The sequence below is a fragment of the Neolamprologus brichardi genome, chromosome 14, assembly GCF_056152115.1.
Source record: "Neolamprologus brichardi isolate AB-2024 chromosome 14, ASM5615211v1, whole genome shotgun sequence".
NCBI classification, from domain to species: Eukaryota; Metazoa; Chordata; class Actinopteri; order Cichliformes; family Cichlidae; genus Neolamprologus; species Neolamprologus brichardi.
In genome coordinates, this window is record NC_142117.1 from 17892704 (window position 1) to 17909136 (window position 16433).

Here is a 16433-nt window from a genome sequence, read left to right on the forward strand (position 1 = left end):
TTTAGTTTGGACACAGTTTGTAAAGACACAACTGGGGCAAAAAGTATTTTAACAATTTCAATTAAATCCAAAATAAATTTGATAAAAGAATGGCAAAATCTTGATCAATATAAGCATTTGTCCAGGGGATTGTTTTAATCTGTTGTCACTTGAAGCTAAAGTAGCATTAAATTTTTTTTTATGAATTATAGAACATTTTTTGAGACATTTTATTAAATTCGATGAATTTATATTCCAAAATCTCTTTTTCCCAAAGTCTGTTTTTGTTTCATAATGGGGTTTTTCATAATGGTGTATTTATTTGAGGTCATTTAACAACTGAATTTCTTATTCAGGCAATCAGGGTGGGACCTGAACGCTCATTGGCTGCTGCTTAAACAGGTGCTTAAAATTAAAGTGTCTCAAAATGTTTCTATTATTACAAAAAAGAATCGTAGTGAAATAAATATTTAATAAAATATTATAAAAATACACAATGTAAAATAAAAATTAAATGACACGTTTTAACACTTTGGTGTTCCATAGTCTAGTTCATATTAAAAAGTTAAATAATGTATTAGCACTAGATTAGGTTCCTGTATTCCTCGGTACAACCATCCCACATATCACACAAAAGTCTGGACTACTGCTATGAATTGTATTAATATGGCTCAAAAGAGACTTTACTGTTAAGGCAACAAAAACAAAACAAATCCCACACCTCCAACACGCCATCTTGTTTGGGGAAAAGACCTGAAAGAAGTTCTTGGCGGGCAGAGTAGTAGAGGTCAATACCAAGTTTGAAGGGGTGGTTTATACCAAGTCTGCATTTAACTTGTGTAGTAATGTAATTGTAAAGACGACTACAACAGTCATAGTAATTGATGGGTTATTTGTTAAAATTTGTTTTTCGAATGCAGGTTCATTATGCATGTTATGTTCACGTTTTACAAGCTTTACACAGACGAAAATGTGTAACACTACCTCCCCCCTGGCTGCCCTCAAGTGGCTCTGTCCATTATCTCACTGTTTGAATCGGAGGACACGAGGAAGCAGGTTCGGACTGGATTCTGTTGAGGTAATTAACTTTTGCTTACAAACATTTCGGGTTCTTTTAGCTTTGACTTACTGTAGTAACATCAGTCGTGGTCAAATATTAAGTTTTACCGAGGCAGTATTATCAGTTCACTACCAATGGGTAGTTAGCCAAAACTGCCAGCCAGCTAGCTAGCTAGCTTAGTTCATTCAGTATGCTGAATTGTTAGCATGCAGTGATAGTTTAAAATTATTAATGGTGCTAGTTAGGTAAATTTAGCTTCGTGTTCAATATACTTAACATAGCTATATGACAAAAGGACTACAGTTGATATCCGCCTTTGCAAAAGTCCGTTTTGTGTTTCCCACCCACGGAAAATAAAAAGCTGCGGTGTTTTTTTTTTCCTTCTTAAGCCGCGTGCTCTCTGTCTGCACTGTGCTTGGTGTGTTTGTGTGTGCAACTTGGGAGGACCGATACTGGTTTGAGACAAATCTCGCAATCGGGCTCATAACTTTACAATGCTGTTTTTTGTTATGGAAAAAGACAGGGGTGTTGGACAGATCTATATTTAATTTAAATGAGGATTTACTTAAGTCATCAAGAGTTAACTGTTTTATGACCAAAATTACATTTAACCAACATGAGTTTATTCAAATTTTATTATTTTACTATTTTTTGCAAGTCCAGTTTGGGTAATGAAATTAAAGATAACACAAGGGAATAAAAATAATGCACATTTATGAAAGACATCTTTACCTATAGATTTACTTTAAGCCTCATTTCCGACAGATTATGATTAATCATATAAACTTGTAAGTTGGAGAAGATGTGAACTTGCTTCCAATTATTTATGTTGTAAACTATTAATATCAGTCAGGTCACTTTAACCTTGCTGAACCGAGGTAACATTTTTTCTTGAATGAAGTGGCCTAATCTGAGCTGTGGTCATTTGTTGAATGATTTGACAAGCAGTTGGGCACTATTAGTTTTAGTTTGAAAACTAGTTTGGAATAGCCTTGTCATAAATTTTAAGTGAGCAATTTTATAAGACTTAACCATTGAATTAACACAGGCTCTACTTGGTCTGTCTTTTGCACCTTATCCATGTGTCTGATTGCATAGACTTTGGATCCATGGCAGGTGGTGTCTTGACTCAGTTTTTCTTTTTGACCCAAACATATGTTTTTCTTTCCTCAGGGAAAAGTTCTGACAAAAGCTACACCAGTAAATCATGGAGGGTTTGGATGATTGCAGCCTTTCGGTTCTAAATGGTAGGCCAAGCATATGCATATTTATGCAAATTATGTCTAAATGAATTTTGTGTTGCACACACTGACAGTGATCGTACATAGAATCAGTTTTATGTTGTCAGATCAATAAAATATTTAAATTACATTTAAATGTATTTGACAAAATGATAATTTGGAATTGTTGTACAACTTTTACATTTCTGAAAGTTACTGACTTTTATTTACAGCTGCAGACATAGATGAGGTCTTGCTCCACACCCTCAGTAGGGACGATTTAAGGGACCTGCTTCCAGGGCCTGAAAATTTTATGAGGAGGAAACAGTTGTGGGCTCAAGTTCACAAAGAGGCAAGTTTTGCCGCTTTTGATTTAAAAACACTTAGCACGACACATTTTGTTTAGGACTCCTGTAATATAACTATTTTCGTTTTCTTATTTAGGATGAGACTAAAGAAAAGGCGTCTCATGGACATCTCACCATGTGACCAGGGAGAAGATTATGATGCAGATTCAAGTGGTGGATCAAACATGCTTTTGCCACCAAGGAGCAGTTCTGGTGACAACAGTTGTAAGTGAAAGATTACAATTATGGCAATAATATTGAACTGAAATTTGATTTAGTTCTTTCTTTCCTGTTCTGTTCATAGCCCTGTTCAGGACACTACCAACTTTCTTCCCATCACAAGTTGCACCACCCAAGAAGATGGGACATGCCAGTGAAGCACTGATTGATGTCCTTCAGGTCTGTGTTTCTTCATATTTGTTATCAAATAATGCCCATAAAGCCTTCACTTTAACAGTTTATTTGGCATATGGCCTTTTTATCCATGCCAAGTCCTCCAACAATGTAGTTTATATTTGGAAAAGGTGTGCAGAAATCTGAAATGGCACAAACACTGAGATAAAAAAAATTTCAATAAAAATAAAGAAAATCATAAAGAAATTAAAAACAAAATGGAAATAATTACATATTTAACTATCACAGGTGCAGTATCTTTGTCATTTCCTAAAGTGTGTAAAGACATAATCCTAACGGTGATGAGGCAGAATTTATTACATTTTTCAATGGCATGAATATATATATATATATATATATATATATATATATATATATATTATTTTTATTTTTTTTCTATACAGTATTTGTCAATCTAAAGAAAAATAACATTAATATGGTCTGTAGCGCATCTGATCTATGGTTGTCATCATTCATGTATCACCCGAAGGGTGCACCCCAAAGGGATCAATAAAGTGAAGTCTAAGTCTAATACATACTTGAACTACCCTGATAGCTTTGGAGTTTCTCCGTACATTGTACAATTTTTGTCTTTGTTTTTCTTTTGCCAACAGAAGATCCAGCGTCAGCCCCGTTCTGCTCTTTGAAGGGTCCCGCTGTCTTATTGCAGTTGGAACCACTCTCATCACCACATTTGACCACAGATGACCTTGGAGAAGGTTTGCTGTATCTTATGGCATACTACTACACCCTGCATCTCACCTATCCTAAATGTGTGGCAACGCTTCTGTCTGTCATTTAGACTGAAGTGTTAAAGGACAAAATCCATGAGCAAGACACCACAGGCTCATACAAAAAAGTCATGGCAGGCTGTAGGAATGTTTATTGAAACGTAGAGCTGTTTGAGCAAGATGTAACTTAGGTCTGTGTTGGAAGGTTTGGGCCTGATAGCTTTGAAGTTGCAATTTACACTTGAATTCTTTTTTTTTATTCTTATTAATGTAATACAAAGTACTTTTTTCTTTAAACACATCTGTTCTGCAAATTGTGTTTAAAATTGCAAATGCTCTTTTTATTACATTTTATATGTTGAGTAGCTAACTGGTTTAGCACTTCTAAAAGGAACACAAAATAACAATGTTACACTTACAATGTGTCTTTAAATTTTTGTGTACTATGATTCACTGAAATATTTGTTACTGTTTGGAGAGTTTGTTTCCAATAAAGGTCATGTACACAGTATACTTTGCCTGCTTTAATTTGGCTTTATCTTTCTTATTTTGAGAATTCTTATCAAGTGTAATTATCTTACTGCACTGGCAGATTATTTCACTGAATTTAAGAAGATTTAGACTACAATCTATTATTTTTTAACTTATTTTAAGATCTTTAAAATGATTTAATGTACTAGTTTTTAGATTATTTGCCTTGATTTGTTCCTTAGAATAAGTGTTTTATGCCTATTTTCAGATTTAATTTCTTCAACATTTTGCTTAGAACAAGTGGTTAAATCTTATTTTAGGTTTCAATTGCCATGATTGGTTGCTTGGAATAAGTGTGTAAGGCTTATTTTAAGATTTAACTATCTAATTGTTCCCTAGAATAAGTGGTTAAAGCTTATTTTAAGTTTCAATGTTCTGATTTGTTGCCTGGAATAAGTGTAAAATACTTATTTTTAGCTTTATTTAAATCTGGATATTGTTCTTATTTCAAGAAATCTTAATAAGAAAAAAACACTTACCCCACTGGCAGATAATTTCACTTGTTTTAAGCAAAACTTCACCAAAAATAAGTGTATTTATCTAGTATTAAGGAGGTGGGTTTTTGCAGTGTAGAAGACTGGTGTAACTGGATGGCTTAAAGTTTTGGGTGCAGTGCCAAAACTTGGTCTTTTGACCAATATTCTTATTCTAGGATTATTGGGGGGGGGGGGGTTATTGATATGGAGCAGAATTGAAGATTAGAAAGAGGGGTTAACTAGAGAATCCACACCCAAGTCCCATAAGTAATAATCTTGTTTTCTTTTTAAAGGTGTGGAGAGTGGGTTCCAGTGTTTCAGGCTTTTAGTCAAACTTCTACACAGATCAGACACAATGAAAACTTCTCTCCCCATGTTTTCTCAGCAGTGTGCACACAGAGCATTCATGCACTGCAAATTTCTTGTAGCTTAACAAGATTTATTGTCTTAAATTTAGCCAGATTATCTTGTCCATCTTGTTTTGAACATTACAAACTAGTTCCCAGTCTCATGTGTTAGATGATTAGACTTGTTTTAAGTATATATTCCTTTTTTTTCTTATTTAGTCTGTAAATCTAAAAATGAACCATTTCACCTTTATTTCAAGCAAAAATAGCTTTTAGATAGAGTGTAAAACAAAAAATTATCTTAAAATAAGAAACATTCACCTTTTTCCTTGAAATAAGAAAGTCAATCATTGGAAGGTATATTTAGACCTGAGACGTGTCACAGATGTATTTGTTACCATGTAAAATAAGCCACTTTACTCTAACGGCATAATGTATAGCATCTTCAATCACCAAAAACTCCATATTAGCAACCTCTGATACAGGACCTAGTCCTTTCTCATTTATAAATATTGGATGCTCAGTTCCTGCTTCACTTTGACAACACTCCAGCAGCTGATTGTGGTTTACAAGAGACTTGCACACATTCTTAAAGTTTAATTTGGCTGACCATTGTTTTTTTTAAAAAAACTGCGTTTAGACTCGATTTCATACACGTATGACAAATTACAGGTCCCAGGGCAATAATCTGAGAGGGAAGATGCAGCATGTAATCTTCTATCATTTTTTTAGTTTGGACACAGTTTGTAAAGACACAACTGGGGCAAAAAGTATTTTAACAATTTCAATTAAATCAAAAATAAACTTGATAAAAGAATGGCAAAATCTTGATCAATATCAGCATTTGTCCAGGGGATTGTTTTAATCTGTTGTCACTTGAAGCTAAAGTAGCATTAAATTTTTTTTTATGAATTATAGAACATTTTTTGAGACATTTTATTAAATTCGATGAATTTATATTCCAAAATCTCTTTTTCCCAAAGTCTGTTTTTGTTTCATAATGGGGGTTTTCATAATGGTGTATTTATTTGAGGTCATTTAACAACTGAATTTCTTATTCAAGCAATCAGGGTGGGACCTGAACGCTCATTGGCTGCTGCTTAAACAGGTGCTTAAAATTAAAGTGTCTCAAAATGTTTCTATTATTACAAAAAAGAATCATAGTGAAATAAATATTTAATAAAATATTATAAAAGTACACAATGTAAAATAAAAATTAAATGACACGTTTTAACACTTTGGTGTTCCATAGTCTAGTTCATATTAAAAAGTTAAATAATGTATTAGCACTAGATTAGGTTCCTGTATTCCTCGGTACAACCATCCCACATATCACACAAAAGTCTGGACTACTGCTATGAATTGTATTAATATGGCTCAAAAGAGACTTTACTGTTAAGGCAACAAAAACAAAACAAATCCCACACCTCCAACACGCCATCTTGTTTGGGGAAAAGACCTGAAAGAAGTTCTTGGCGGGCAGAGTAGTAGAGGTCAATACCAAGTTTGAAGGGGTGGTTTATACCAAGTCTGCATTTAACTTGTGTAGTAATGTAATTGTAAAGACGACTACAACAGTCATAGTAATTGATGGGTTATTTGTTAAAATTAGTTTTTCGAATGCAGGTTCATTATGCATGTTATGTTCACGTTTTACAAGCTTTACACAGACGAAAATGTGTAACACTACCTCCCCCCTGGCTGCCCTCAAGTGGCTCTGTCCATTATCTCACTGTTTGAATCGGAGGACACGAGGGAGCAGGTTCGGACTGGATTCTGTTGAGGTAATTAACTTTTGCTTACAAACATTTCGGGTTCTTTTAGCTTTGACTTACTGTAGTAACATCAGTTGTGGTCAAATATTAAGTTTTACCGAGGCAGTATTATCAGTTCACTACCAATGGGTAGTTAGCCAAAACTGCCAGCCAGCTAGCTAGCTTAGTTCATTCAGTATGCTGAATTGTTAGCATGCAGTGATAGTTTAAAATTATTAATGGTGCTAGTTAGGTAAATTTAGTTTCGTTTTCAATATACTTAACATAGCTATATGACAAAAGAACTACAGTTGATATCCGCCTTTGCAAAAGTCCGTTTTGTGTTTCCCACCCACGGAAAATAAAAAGTTGCGGTGTTTTTTTTTTTTTTCCTTCTTAAGCCGCGTGCTCTCTGTCTGCCCTGTGCTTGGTGTGAGGACCGATACTGGTTTGAGACAAATCTCGCAATCGGGCTCATAACTTTACAATGCTGTTTTTTGTTATGAAAAAGGGGTGTTGGACAGATCTATATTTAACTTAAATGAGGATTTACTTAAGTCATCAAGAGTTAACTGTTTTATGACCAAAATTACATTTAACCAACATGAGTTTATTCAAATTTTATTATTTTACTATTTTTTGCAAGTCCAGTTTGGGTAATGAAATTAAAGATAACACAAGGGAATAAAATAATGCACATTTATGAAAGACATCTTTACCTATAGATTTACTTTAAGCCTCATTTCCGACAGATTATGATTAATCATATAAACTTGTAAGTTGGAGAAGATGTGAACTTGCTTCCAATTATTTATGTTGTAAACTATTAATATCAATCAGGTCACTTTAACCTTGCTGAACCGAGGTAACATTTTTTCTTATGGATGAAGTGGCCTAATCTGAGCTGTGGTCATTTGTTGAATGATTTGACAAGCAGTTGGGCACTATTAGTTTTAGTTTGAAAACTAGTTTGGAATAGCCTTGTCATAAATTTTAAGTGAGCAATTTTATAAGACTTAACCATTGAATTAACACAGGCTCTACTTGGTCTGTCTTTTGCACCTTATCCATGTGTCTGATTGCATAGACTTTGGATCCATGGCAGGTGGTGTCTTGACTCAGTTTTTCTTTTTGACCCAAACATATGTTTTTCTTTCCTCAGGGAAAAGTTCTGACAAAAGCTACACCAGTAAATCATGGAGGGTTTGGATGATTGCAGCCTTTCGGTTCTAAATGGTAGGCCAAGCATATGCATATTTATGCAAATTAATGTCTAAATGAATTTTGTGTTGCACACACTGACAGTGATCGTACATAGAATCAGTTTTATGTTGTCAGATCAATAAAATATTTAAATTACATTTAATTGCATTTGACAAAATGACAATTTGGAATTGTTTCCTTTTTTGAACAGTGAAATGTATAAATTTAAAGAGATGTACAACTTTTACATTTCTGAAAGTTACTGACTTTTATATACAGCTGCAGACATAGATGAGGTCTTGCTCCACACCCTCAGTAGGGATGATTTAAGGGACCTGCTTCCAGGGCCTGAAAATTTTATGAGGAGGAAACAGTTGTGGGCTCAAGTTCACAAAGAGGCAAGTTTTGCCGCTTTTGATTTAAAAACACTTAGCACGACACATTTTGTTTAGGACTCCTGTAATATAACTATTTTCGTTTTCTTATTTAGGATGAGACTAAAGAAAAGGCGTCTCATGGACATCTCACCATGTGACCAGGGAGAAGATTATGATGCAGATTCAAGTGGTGGATCAAACATGCTTTTGCCACCAAGGAGCAGTTCTGGTGACAACAGTTGTAAGTGAAAGATTACAATTATGGCAATAATATTGAATATTTAACTGAAATTTGATTTAGTTCTTTCTTTCCTGTTCTTTTCATAGCCCTGTTCAGGACACTACCAACTTTCTTCCCATCACAAGTTGCACCACCCAAGAAGATGGGACATGCCAGTGAAGCACTGATTGATGTCCTTCAGGTCTGTGTTTCTTCATATTTGTTATCAAATAATGCCCGTAAAGCCTTCACTTTAACAGTTTATTTGGCATATGGCCTTTTTATCCATGCCAAGTCCTCCAACAATGTAGTTTATATTTGGAAAAGGTGTGCAGAAATCTGAAATGGCACAAACACTGAGATAAAAAAAATTTCAATAAAAATAATAAAGAAAATCATAAAGAAATTAAAAACAAAATGGAAATAATTACATATTCAACTATCACAGGTGCAGTATCTTTGTCATTTCCTAAAGTGTGTAAAGACATAATCCTAATGGTGATGAGGCAGAATTTATTACATTTTTCAATGGCATGAATATATATATTTATACAGTATTTGTCAATCTAAAGAAAAATAACATTAATATGGTCTGTAGCGCATCTGATCTATGGTTGTCATCATTCATGTATCACCCGAAGGATGCACCCCAAAGGGATCAATAAAGTGAAGTCTAAGTCTAATACATACTTGTGGTTAAGTATTTGAACTACCCTGATAGCTTTGGAGTTTCTCCGTACATTGTACAATTTTTGTCTTTGTTTTTCTTTTGCCAACAGAAGATCCAGCGTCAGCCCCGTTCTGCTCTTTGAAGGGTCCCGTTGTCTTATTGCAGTTGGAACCACTCTCATCACCACATTTGACCACAGATGACCTTGGAGAAGGTTTGCTGTATCTTATGGCATACTACTACACCCTGCATCTCACCTATCCTAAATGTGTGGCAACGCTTCTGTCTGTCATTTAGACTGAAGTGTTAAAGGACAAAATCCATGAGCAAGACACCACAGGCTCATACAAAAAAGTCATGGCAGGCTGTAGGAATGTTTATTGAAACGTAGAGCTGTTTGAGCAAGATGTAACTTAGGTCTGTGTTGGAAGGTTTTGCCTGATAGCTTTGAAGTTGCAATTTACACTTGAATTCTTTTTTTTATTCTTATTAATGTAATACAAAGTACTTTTTTCTTTAAACACATCTGTTCTGCAAATTGTGTTTAAAATTGCAAACGCTCTTTTTATTACATTTTATATGTTGAGTAGCTAACTGGTTTAGCACTTCTAAAAGGAACACAAAATAACAATGTTACACTTACAATGTGTCTTTAAATTTTTGTGTACTATGATTCACTGAAATATTTGTTACTGTTTGGAGAGTTTGTTTCCAATAAAGGTCATGTACACAGTATACTTTGCCTGCTTTAATTTGGCTTTATTTTTCTTATTTTGAGAATTCTTATCAAGTGTAATTATCTTACTGCACTGGCAGATTATTTCACTGAATTTAAGAAGATTTAGACTACAATCTATTATTTTTTAACTTATTTTAAGATCTTTAAAATGATTTAATGTACTAGTTTTTAGATTATTTGCCTTGATTTGTTCCTTAGAATAAGTGTTTTATGCCTATTTTCAGATTTAATTTCTTCAACATTTTGCTTAGAACAAGTGGTTAAATCTTATTTTAGGTTTCAATTGCCATGATTGGTTGCTTGGAATAAGTGTGTAAGGCTTATTTTAAGATTTAACTATCTAATTGTTCCCTAGAATAAGTGGTTAAAGCTTATTTTAAGTTTCAATGTTCTGATTTGTTGCCTGGAATAAGTGTAAAATACTTATTTTTAGCTTTATTTAAATCTGGATATTGTTCTTATTTCAAGAAATCTTAATAAGAAAAAAACACTTACCCCACTGGCAGATAATTTTACTTGTTTTAAGCAAAACTTCACCAAAAATAAGTGTATTTATCTAGTATTAAGGAGGTGGGTTTTTGCAGTGTGTTTATTGCATGTATTTCTCTTGATAGGTGCCATTAACATGTCTGTCAAAATACAATTATCAATTGTGTTGATGTTAAGGTTAAATTAACTTGTGGAATATTCCCAGGTTTGCGCTTTCCTCTACAGACACTCAAAGTAAAAATTAACAATACAAACATATCAGAAATAATTCTGTCCACTTAGTGCGATGTTTAATATGATATCAAAATGCAATAGCATTTTCATTTTTAATGACTCAGATCTGTAACACAAACATAGGTGTTGTTCTCCACTGGCCCAACAGCAGTTGTGGCATCAGTTGCAAAGGCAGATCACATTATTGTGGAGGAATTTTGGTCCACTTTTCTTTACAACATTGCCTCAGTTCATTGACATTTGCAGACATCTGTTTATGGGCAGCTGTCTTATATTTTCGCTACATTAATTCAGTTGGGTTGATATCAGGACTTTGTCCAGGCCATTGTAACACTTTGATTCTTTTATTTTTCAGCTTTCAGCTGGAGATTTCCTGTTGTGCTTGAGATCACTCTCCTTTTGCATGAATCAGCATGTGCCAGGAAGAGGAATCATCATCTCTCCACCACTTGACAGTTGGTATGAGGTGTGTGTGCTGCTATATTGTTTGGTTTTTTCTGAATTCTCCACTCTCCACTTTGAGCTCATCTGTCTAAAAACAACAACTAAAATGTGTACAAAAGTGGAAAAAGGAGAAAGAATGTAAAGGAAAACAGAGAAAGTGACATCATTTTCAGCTCCAACTTGTAGGTGTTTTTGGGATCAGATTACATTTTGTATCAGTTGTGTGTGTGTGTACTACTGCTCTGTTCTCTGATGATCTATAACTCAGTTTCCCTCTCTTGGGTCTCTAAATTTTCAAGATTAGGCTGGCACAGATGCTGGAAACGCTACAAAATGGAGAAAAATATTTGGTCATTATTTAAAACTTTTATAACAATTCTAAAAAGCTATTATCATTATAATAATTTCTATTTTGTTAAAATTACCCAGTAAACATGAAAACCATACATTTTTATTTAAATATATATTTAAAGTTAAAACACAAATAAAGCTTGTTCATTTCTTTCTAAGTGAACAAACTTTCAAATTCAGAAGGGGGTAAAATAATTATTTCCCACACTGTATTTAATCTTATACCACAATCATCCCACCTGACTTAGGGTCCCAGTCCCAGTGCCCAGCTTATACAGGGCCCATCCTGGAACAAGCAGGATGGAGGAGAGGGCCAGTATCCACCCCAGCACATATGCCCAGGATGGGTAGATGTACCACCGATTTAAGGTCAGAGGCTGGTACTCGATTAAAGAACATATAAAAGAGCCCTGAGAAATCAAAAGGAGATGGTTTAGTTGGTGGAGAATTTTGTGTTAACATCTTAGCATTTAAAGCCCAACTCACCAGTGAGACCAGTGGTGTGAGGTAGAGCCAGCAGAGTTTAAAGAAGTAGTTGGCTCGTGTCCCTGTCATGTCCTTTATTATGTCATATAACTTATCTACCCCTTAATAGGAGAAGAAACAAAATAAACAACATATAAAGATCACACTTGGTGTCAATGGAACATCATGGATGTATTTTTTTCACATAAACGTCAAATGACAGCCAAAGGACTCATAATCAGTCATGTAAAGACTCCATTATAATGTCCTCACAAGTGTCTGCAAGATTTGCTTCTATATATGAGAACATTTCCCTGATCATGTCATCATTATGACATCATTAGTGTGAGATATAAAAAGAAGAGCACACCTACCAAATATCCAACCCAGTGCCAGAGTTTTAAACACACATAGAAAGAGGATGCAGGCTCCATTACAAGCATAGTAGTCCAACAACTGGAACACAAACATCCCTCCCTAGAAACAATGACACAGATATTTATTTTGTATGCATTTAGTTTTGTTACTAAAATCTGAAAATTAGGATATGTAATGTTTAATATTTTCTTTCAGACCCACACATACATTTCCAAAACATTTTTTGGCAGTGATACTTTACATACAGACCTCAGTAACCATGACAAGCTGAGAGAAGAAGCATATCAGGCAGAAGAGAAGGAGAAAAATCTCCCTGTGGCCGGTCCTGTGCAACACTTTGGGAAACATATCAGTGAAGGACGTCATCACCACCTCCATGTTAACAAACTGTGCAGAGAATGGACAAAACACTTAAATAGCAAAGCATAAATGCAAAGTTCCAAAGCTGTGTGTGTCTTACTTGTGTATCCAGACCCAAGAGAATGAGCATAACAAAGAAACAGATGGACCACAGTTGAGGTTGGGGCATCATGGCTACAGCCTGAGGGTATGCAATGAACGCCAGGCCTGGATCTGAAACACAACATGACGGAACACTAAGCTCCTTCTAGACAAAACATGCAAGCCAGAGTCAAATGGTTCTGTGTTAGTTTGTACAGGTTGTACCATGTAATATGACAGCGGGAAGGCACAAAATTAAACATTTACCTGTGCCTGCTCATGTTGACTTAGGGCAGTGGTTCCCAAACTTTTTTTGCTGGGCCCCCCTTCGTTTTACAAGAAAAATATTCTTCCCCCCTCGCCCCCCCCTCAGCAACTAATCTCTGATTACTTCCCCCGAAAAGTAATCCCGTTACTTTACTGATTACTTATTTTCTAAAGTAATTAGTTACTTAGTTACTTTTTAAAAACATGATTAACAATCTGAATAGGTGGTAAAGCAATAGATCTTTCAGCCCAATTCTACTTTCTGGCTAATCCATCATATAAAATGTAATCAAATGGAAAAAGTCTCTTTTAAATTTTTTTTTATTATATATTTAAACAATTATTGCTTTAATCTTTTAACTTTATGCATCAAGCAAAAATTTAAGGTTTGCCCTGGTGCAGGTGTGCCGCAGTGGACAGTGGAAGAATCCACGAGTTGAATTGCGAATTTCCCATTCCGTGGCAGTGTACTCGGTGCTTGCTCGGAAGTTTAGGGGTTTTTTTGCTGTAGAAAGAAGTTTTCTTCCCACGCAGTGAACAGCGGACGCTAATGTTTTTGTCATTTTTTACGGAATCAAACTCAAAGTAAGGTCAGTACTTCCACGCTTTAAACGCTGCATGGACATACAAAAAAATCACGGTTTTAGTAACGCAGTAATGCAGCGTGCTTACGGGAAAGTAACAGTAATCTAATTACCTTTTACCTTTTTGCAATAGTAATCCCTTACTTTACTCGATACTTGAAAAAAGTAATGGGATTACATGAAATGTTAATAAGCAAAAAAATCATTCAATATAGTTTATTATTATTCTTCAAAATGAAGTGTAAAACTTCAAATAAAGTGTTGAAGTTATTTAAAAATGTTTCCAGAAGGATGTGATTGCATGTTTAAGATATATACCTGACTCGGCCACTTCTGCAATAGGAACACCTTGCTTATGAGCCATGAATCCAAGCACTGAGAACACAGCAAAACCAGCTACAACACTGGTACGACTGTTCAGCAAACACAGCATCAGAGAGTCTCTGCAAATCACAAAAACAAAGTGCAAAGTGCAGTCACGGCATTTAGTAATATGGGAATTTTAATACTGAAACTATCCGCATTAATGATCAGCATACTTATATGAGTTGTTGTTGTAGTTGTTGTAGCTTCCCAGCACAGTTAGGACACCCACTCCGATACCGTAGGAGAAGAAGATCTGACTTGCAGCATCCATCCACACCTGTTCCAACAAAGCAACAGTATTACACTTGTCCACCTGTATTAGACACTGTTAGAGATTGGAGCTTGTACCTGAGGGTCTATCAGTCGTGAGGGTTCAGGCAGAAGATAAAACATCACTCCTTCTAATGCTCCAGGAAGAGAGAGGCCACGAATCAAAAGAATTAACAACATTACATAGGGGAAGGTAGCTGTGACATATACCACCTATGGGAAAAAGCAAAATTTGAGGGCATTAAAATGTTTAATTAATATGTACCATATATAAATCTCCTGAATATCGTTATTGACCACAGTTCTGCAGCTATAAAAATACCTTTCCTGTAGACCTGACTCCTTTCCAGATACAAAAGTAGCAGATGATCCACATAGCGATGAGGCAAAACAGCAACTCCCATCGGATGCTACCTATTACCTCAATGCCCCCTGAGATCGCCAGCACTCGTCGTCTCGAAGTCAATTAAATGCAGAAGTTACATTTTGTGTGTGTGTGTGTGTGTGTGTGTATACAGTGTTGGGAAAGTTACTTTTAAAATGTATTCCACTACAGATTACAGAATACATACATACCAAAATGTATTTTGTAACGTATTCCGTTATGTTACTCAATGAGAGTAACGTATTCTGAATACTTTGGAATACTTTTTATATTAACAAGCTTTTTACAACTACATTCTTTAGGGCTATGCCTGCCTGAAAAGATCACCGTGTAATCCCTTTATTTCAACAAAGTAACTGTATCCTGAATACCACCTTTTTAAATAGTAACTGTAACGGAATATATTTAGTATTTTAAATATGTAACACCGGTACATGTCTTCCGTTACTCCCCAGCGCTGTGTATATATGTATGTATATATAATATATATGTATATGTATGTGTGTATATCTATCTATCTATCTATCTATCTATATGTGTGTGTGTGTGTATATATATATATATATATATATATATATATATATATATATATATGTATGTATGTATGTATGTGTGTGTGTGTGTGTGTGTGTGTGTATATATATACATATATATATGTAAAACTTGGTATGTTCAGTTAATCTACATACTCCCAAAATTCAGTGGCTGCTGAAGTCCAGTTAGTCTGGTTGGTCCAGTGAGGAGTTTCATTTTTTGTTGAAAAGTCTACACAGTCATCTGAAAGGATGGTGGGAAAAGTGGCTAGACAATAGTTTAAACTACCCAAACGTTATGACTCTGAGACAAAGATGGAAAACCTATATAAGTACCATAAACCAAAGAAATATTAGCATGCTATACAATCTTTGCATTTTACCTGTGTTCCAGTAGTTGTTGCAAGAGGCCCAGGGGAGCTGAGAGCTGAAGGAGAACACGAGGTAGAGCAAAGCCCAGGACAGAATAATGATGTAGGTCATACAGGTGTAGAAGAGGATTAGTTGTCCACCATAGCCAATGCCTGAAAGGCCACATTTATACGTATACGGCAATTTACGTATGACTCAGACTGTTTGTTGTTTCCTTTCTTTCTGATTTTCACTTTCACCACTTCCTTTTGACCATGACTAAATGTGTAAATGCAGTAAGCTGCTACCATAATGCTCTGATTAAATATTTGTATTAACGAGCATTAAATATCAATATTGAATATTTGTATTAACGAAATATTAATACAAAATGTGTCAACACACCTGAATCAAATGATTAGTTCATTACCAGGCAAGACATGGTGTGTAGGTCATTTACAGTGGGGCAAAAAAGTATTTAGTCAGCCACCGATTGTGCAAGTTCCCCCACTTAAAATGATGACAGAGGTCAGTAATTTGCACCAGAGGTACACTTCAACTGTGAGAGACAGAATGTGAAAAAAAAATCCATGAATTCACATGGTAGGATTTGTAAAGAATTTATTCGTAAATCAGGGTGGAAAATAAGTATTTGGTCAATAACAAAAATACAACTCAATACTTTGTAACATAACCTTTGTTGGCAATAACAGAGGTCAAACGATTACTATAGGTCTTCACCAGGTTTGCACACACAGTAGCTGGTATTTTGGCCCATTCCTCCTTGCAGATCTTCTCAAGAGCAGTGATGTTTTGGGGCTGTCGCCG

General features: G+C 35.1%; 1 protein-coding gene and 2 long non-coding RNA genes across 4 annotated transcripts; 2 read left to right on the plus strand and 1 right to left on the minus strand.

Moving 5' to 3' along the window:
- The first annotated feature begins 1003 nt into the window (after positions 1-1003).
- On the plus strand, positions 1004-4241 carry LOC148098853 (uncharacterized). Of its 2 annotated transcripts, XR_015719983.1 has the most exons (6): positions 1004-1057; positions 2213-2286; positions 2493-2611; positions 2704-2831; positions 2911-3005; positions 3614-4241. It is a non-coding gene; the product is annotated as an uncharacterized LOC148098853 (long non-coding RNA). The 2 variants fall into 2 exon arrangements; XR_015719982.1 differs by lacking the exon at positions 1004-1057 and having other exon boundaries at positions 1950-2286.
- Positions 4242-6791: 2550 nt separating this feature from the next.
- LOC148098854 (uncharacterized) lies at positions 6792-10043 on the plus strand. The gene is made up of 6 exons (XR_015719984.1): positions 6792-6868; positions 8001-8074; positions 8321-8439; positions 8532-8659; positions 8746-8840; positions 9418-10043. It is a non-coding gene; the product is annotated as an uncharacterized LOC148098854 (long non-coding RNA).
- A 1336-nt stretch (positions 10044-11379) lies between these two features.
- On the minus strand, positions 11380-15752 carry LOC102776667 (sodium- and chloride-dependent GABA transporter 2-like). Its single transcript, XM_087851506.1, has 12 exons — positions 15638-15752; positions 15411-15498; positions 14659-14791; positions 14415-14549; positions 14240-14343; positions 14019-14143; positions 12869-12981; positions 12658-12795; positions 12405-12507; positions 12052-12152; positions 11805-11975; positions 11380-11540 (listed from the first exon to the last, which is right to left on the minus strand). Exons 1-12 carry the CDS (start codon positions 15735-15737, stop codon positions 11472-11474), a joined length of 1380 nt encoding a protein of 459 aa, XP_087707632.1. The 5' UTR covers positions 15738-15752; the 3' UTR covers positions 11380-11471.
- Between the last annotated feature and the right edge of the window lie 681 nt (positions 15753-16433).